This window comes from Engraulis encrasicolus, chromosome 1, assembly GCF_034702125.1.
Source record: "Engraulis encrasicolus isolate BLACKSEA-1 chromosome 1, IST_EnEncr_1.0, whole genome shotgun sequence".
Classification (NCBI taxonomy): domain Eukaryota; kingdom Metazoa; phylum Chordata; class Actinopteri; order Clupeiformes; family Engraulidae; genus Engraulis; species Engraulis encrasicolus.
The window spans coordinates 26,518,187-26,523,186 of record NC_085857.1 but is presented as its reverse complement, the minus strand read 5'-3'; the positions used below and the strand labels follow the sequence as shown (position 1 = coordinate 26,523,186).

The 5,000-nt window shown below is 57.1% G+C and overlaps 1 protein-coding gene across 1 annotated transcript in view; it reads right to left on the bottom strand.

The window, feature by feature from the left end:
• grin2bb (glutamate receptor, ionotropic, N-methyl D-aspartate 2B, genome duplicate b) overlaps positions 1-5,000 on the bottom strand; it is a 330,977-nt gene that overhangs the window by 2,068 nt on the left and 323,909 nt on the right. The window contains exons 17-18 of the mRNA XM_063199452.1: positions 1,367-3,062; positions 1-1,321 (exon numbers count right to left, since the gene is read on the bottom strand). The exon at positions 1-1,321 is cut by the window's left edge and continues 2,068 nt beyond it. Of these exons, the coding sequence (XP_063055522.1) occupies positions 48-1,321; positions 1,367-3,062 (2,970 nt within the window). The 3' untranslated portion in view covers positions 1-47. The remainder of the gene's footprint in view (positions 1,322-1,366; positions 3,063-5,000) is intronic.

Here is a 5,000-nt window from a genome sequence, read left to right as displayed (position 1 = left end):
TTTTAGTTCCAGCACCTGTCCTGGCCTGTTCTGGTCTGGTGCCGGTTTCAAACGTCCGACTCGATGCTGGAAAGTTTCTCGTACACGTGCCCGTTGGTGGACCCGTTGAACGGCCGCTGTCCTCCTGGCGCCAGTCCTCCCAATCCGTCCCTCGCAGAAAGCAGCTTATTCCCGCCACCACCACCGCCACCGCCTCCCACCACAACCACGCCTTGCGAGGGCCCGTGGTGGTTCCCCAACATAGGTCCACCCAGACACATGTCCTTGGGGGAGTACCGGGCGCCGCCCATGTTCGAGAGCACCCCCGCGGCCGCCGAGGCGGGCAGGTATGACGTCACGCCCATGGGGCCGCGGAAGTCCGTGCGGCTGTTGTTGAGGAGCGGCAGCTGCGGTAGGGCTTGTGGCTGCTGCTGCTGGGGCACTTGATGGGCGATGTGCTGCTGCTGCGGCGAGGCCGACCCGGAATGCTGGGGCTGCGGCTGTTGTTGTTTTTTCCCGTAGTGGTGTGAGTGGGGGCCGCCGTGCAAGAGACACTGGTCATCGCCGAACGTCGGGATGAAGGGATTCTGGCTCACTTTATCTGGGTAGAGAGATTTAGACAAGGAGTAAGTCCCCAACCCTCGAGCACCCGCTCCCGCACCTCCTCCTCCTCCTCCTCCTCCTCCATAGCCACCACCTCCCTGCCCTCTTTCCCGGTCCCGTAGGTCGCGTTCCCCGACAGAACGTCGATGGAACCCACCTCCTCCCTCTCCCCGCTCTCGGCCAGACAGGCTAAATGACGACCCACCGCCTTTTCCCCGGTCGCCCTTAACAAATCCTCCCCCGCCTACATTCTCCCTGCTACCTCGATCGCGCTCTGAGGCGTAGCGCTCGAACATGTGCGTGTAAGGGCTCGGGCCTTCCATGTAGCGATCCTTGTCTTTAAGGCTCACGCTCCTCGGAGGAGGGACTCCGGATGCCCCACCACCTCCTCCCCCACCTCCCCCACTACCACCCCCTCGACCCCCCGCCCCCTTCTGCATCTCCACAAATGTGTCGTAGGAGTGCTGCCGTCTCAAGACCCGGCCGCCTGGCCCGAACTTCCGGCGCTGTGCTCCTCCTCCTCCTCCCCCACCACCACCACCACCACCACCTGGGGACTTCGATCCCTGGTTGCCGTGGTTGCAGTGGCGTGACTGGCGGTTGAAGTCTTCGCTGATGTTGTACAGATTGCCCGACTGCTGCTGTGGCGGCTGTGGAGGTGGCTGCTTCTTGCAGGACTCGCAGCGCTTGCATGAGGCCGAGCCTGGACGACTACCTCCTCCACCGCCTCCTCCTCCTCCTCGTTCACCCCCACCTCGTTCACTTCCTCCCCCACCAACGTTACCTGGTCCCATGCCCCCATGGTGATGGTACCCTGTGCCCGCTCCCATGACGCCCCCATGCAGTGCTCCCTTCCCCCCGCAAACTCCTGCTCCTGCACCACCTCCTGCACCGTGCCCATGGCCGTGACTGTGGCAGTTGCGACACTCCCAGTCACCTCCGGCGAGGCCTCCCACCCCCAAGCTATGTTCCCAGCATGCATGCGGCCCAGACGTGGAGGAAGCACCGCCTCCCTCGGTCTTCTTGCCTTTACCTTTCAGGAAATCCTCCACGGGCACCAGACTGGTGTTTGCGCCGCCTCCTCCTCCTCCTCCTCCTCCGAGAACTCCGATGGGGCCGTCGTTCAGGTCGATGTGTTCCCACGGCGACCGGGCGACTCCCTCCTTGCCCCGGAATGGGTGGTGGTCGTGATGGTGGGCGCCGAAATCGTGGTGATGGTGGAACCCGTAGGCGGACGATGAGCGGGGACCCTTGGCGCTGGAGCTGCGCTCCAAAGGTGGCGAGACGGAGCGTCGGCCGCCTCCGTGGTGATGGTGGCCGTGGCCACTGCCACCGTGGTGATGGTGGTGGTGGATGGTGTGGTGATGCTGCCGCCGACGGAAACCAAAGCCGCCAAAGTCAGAGTCAAGGTCCTGCTCACGACGGAGCTTGGCCGAGGCGGGTCGGCGCCGCAGGCTGTCATGGTACTGCGCTTTGCGACGCTTGGCATTGCCCTCAAGGTTGCCGTACGTTACGGTGTGTGTGGAGATGTCCGACACATCTGAGCGGACATTGCCGTCCTCACCTCCAGAACCCGCGCCATCACCTTGTCCACCACCTCCTCCTCCCCCACCTCTTCCACAGTAGCGATCATGTCCTCCTCCAGCAAGGTACCCCGAGCTTCCGGCTCCACCTTTGAACGAGAACCGTCCATACAGGTCAGGAGCTGCCCCTTTGAACCCTCCACTCTGGTGTGTTTGGTGCCCGGCAATCAGGTCAAACTTACTGGCTCCACCACCACCCCCACCACCACGTTGGGTCATGGACTGGCGCGGCTGCGTTGTAAAAATCGGCGCCACCCCTCCCCCGAGACTGTCGCTATCGAACATGCCCCCCCCATCCAGCGAGGTGGTGCTGCCTAAGCTACGGGGCCGAGAGAGGGCCAGGGCACCCGACATACCCAGAGGAGGAGGCTGCTGCTGGCAGGGCTGCTGCTGGCACGGCTGCTGCTGGGACTGCTGCTGCTGCTGCAACGCCACCGCCCCCTGGTGATGGTGATGGTGGTGGTGCATATGGTGATGCTGCAGGAAGTGGTCCTGGTAGAGGTCGGTGTTGCCGCCGCCGAACGTCCTGTCCACCACGTCGGCGAACAGCCCGCTGCCGAGGACCCCGACCCCGTCCTCGGGCAGGTAAGGCGGCGGAGGCTTGTAGTCGCCCATCCCGCCGACTACGCCAGGTCCGAGACTGCGGCGGTGGTCGCCGATGTCATAGATGGAGGACTCGCGGTGCGGCGGAGGCGGGTAGTCGAGGGCGCGGTGCGGCGAGCCGTTGACCCCTGGGACGGACGTCATGCTCTTGGCAGTGCGCAGCAGGCGCAGGATGTTGGAGTGCGTGTTGGACATGCTGGCGTTCATGGTTGCGGACGGGGAGTGCAGCGCTGCGGCGGCCGCCGAGTTCTTCTCCTCCTCGATCTGCACGCCGTGTATGCAACTCCAGATGCCCTGTTGTAGCAGGAGGAGAGGAAGGGATGGAGAGAGATAGGGGAGGGGACAGAGAGCAAAAGGGATGGAAGGAGAGAGAGGCGAGGCAAGGAGATGGGTAGAAAAGAGAAGAGAGACTTGTGTTAGTTGTTAGTTGTTACTTGTGTTAGTTTCAACAGTGTCAAAGATCACATTATCAGTGTAACGAGCACTTTATCCTCTATCAGCTGTAGATGCCCTGTTGTAATGGCAGGAAGAGAGGAAGGGATGCAAAGAGAGAAAGGGATGGGAAGATAGAGGGGCAAGGAGAAAGAGTGAGACAGAGAGAGAGAGAGAGCCTTGGAAGGATTGCGCATAGACCTATATTAAACAAGACTGGCAGTGGGTCTCGTTTTTTTTGGATTCACGACTGGCCCCAAATCGCCATCTTACGCCAGACTCATGTAAAACGCAATGATGTAATGTAGCGACTTCTTATGCTTTACCCAATGATACAGTGGCTTTACTCCAGACTCACGTAAGACACACTGATGTCATAGCGACTTCTGCTTCTAGCAGCGTTTCTGGGGTCCGTATCTCGAAAGCGTCTTTGCTAACGACGGTAGCAACGTCCTTCGTAAGAGCGACTCAACTCTCTCTCGACAGCGACGCTCACCACTAAATCCAAGGGAATGGTGTTACGTCTTAAGTCGGTCTTAAGATGGTTAGCAACGACAAGAATCGAGAAACGGACCTCTGTCTGGGCTTGTGTTGTTATTATGGTTACCATAGCGTCTTCAAGAAAGACAGCTAGTAGAAGCCTCTTGTTTTAACATACAGGTGATATTAACCCTCTCCTGACCTTAACTTTGAGGCAGAGAAGGGGTTCTGAAACTTTTTTGGGCCAGGACTGCTAGTTGAGCAGCCTCATAACCACATCTTGATGGCTTGATATAATTTGTCAACATAGGTCAATGTTATAATGGCAGGAATAACGAGCAGAATGGGATTGGTTTTGTTGTAGCTAAATATCACAGCTCCACTTCAAGCTGCTCTTCTGTAGCATTTCCATTTTAATGAAATTGTAACAACCTTTTTTTCACAGACCCCTTAGCAATGTGCCACAGACCCTGATTGGTCCTCCGACCCCAATTTGAGAACCATTGGGTTAAAGTAGTGTTTTTTTTTTTTTAAATGCCGCCTTTACCTCATCATAAGCCTGTTAGTATTAAAAAATAAAATAGACTAACGTCCCCCATTTGCAACTGAACGCTCCCCCCACCCCCAACCCCACCCCCTTCAGCTGTCTCCTTCCCAACACCCCATGGTGGGCTGTAGAGCCCCCGTTTGAGAACCATAGGGCAAGAGAGGAAATAAGGTAGGGAATGAGGTGCGGAATAGATAGCTTTGGCTCCGGATAACAGTCTGACTGATGAGTTCATTAAAAATGAACATTGTGCTGAGCTCACACACACTCATGGTCACTTACACATGCACACAGGCCCGGCTGTCAGCTTTGACTTGGCCAAGGATAAACTCATCTGAAAGCACCCCGCCGGTCCATTACATTCAAAGTAATGAGGATCCAATCCTAGGCCCTGTCTCTCACTGTGCCCGGGGCAACAAACCCGTTTGTCTCGCCCCATTCGACTCCCCTGCATGCATACACACACACATACATACATACATTTACACACACACTGACACCCATATACACACATGTGCAGACATGTATGTGCAACTAGGGAAAGACAGAGAGAAGACAGAGAGAAACTTTGATGGATGAGAGAACAAGCTAAAAAAAGTTGAATGTAGATAGGCTGAAATGTGTAAAAAAAAAGACAGGAAGGGAAGTGGGAATGAAAGAAGAGAAGAGAGAGGTGGATGAAAAAGTGCGCTGAAGAGCAGGTAGCCCCTTAATGCGCGCCGTACCTCCACTGGCACGCTGTAATAGTCATTGAAATGTAACTATCATAGCAC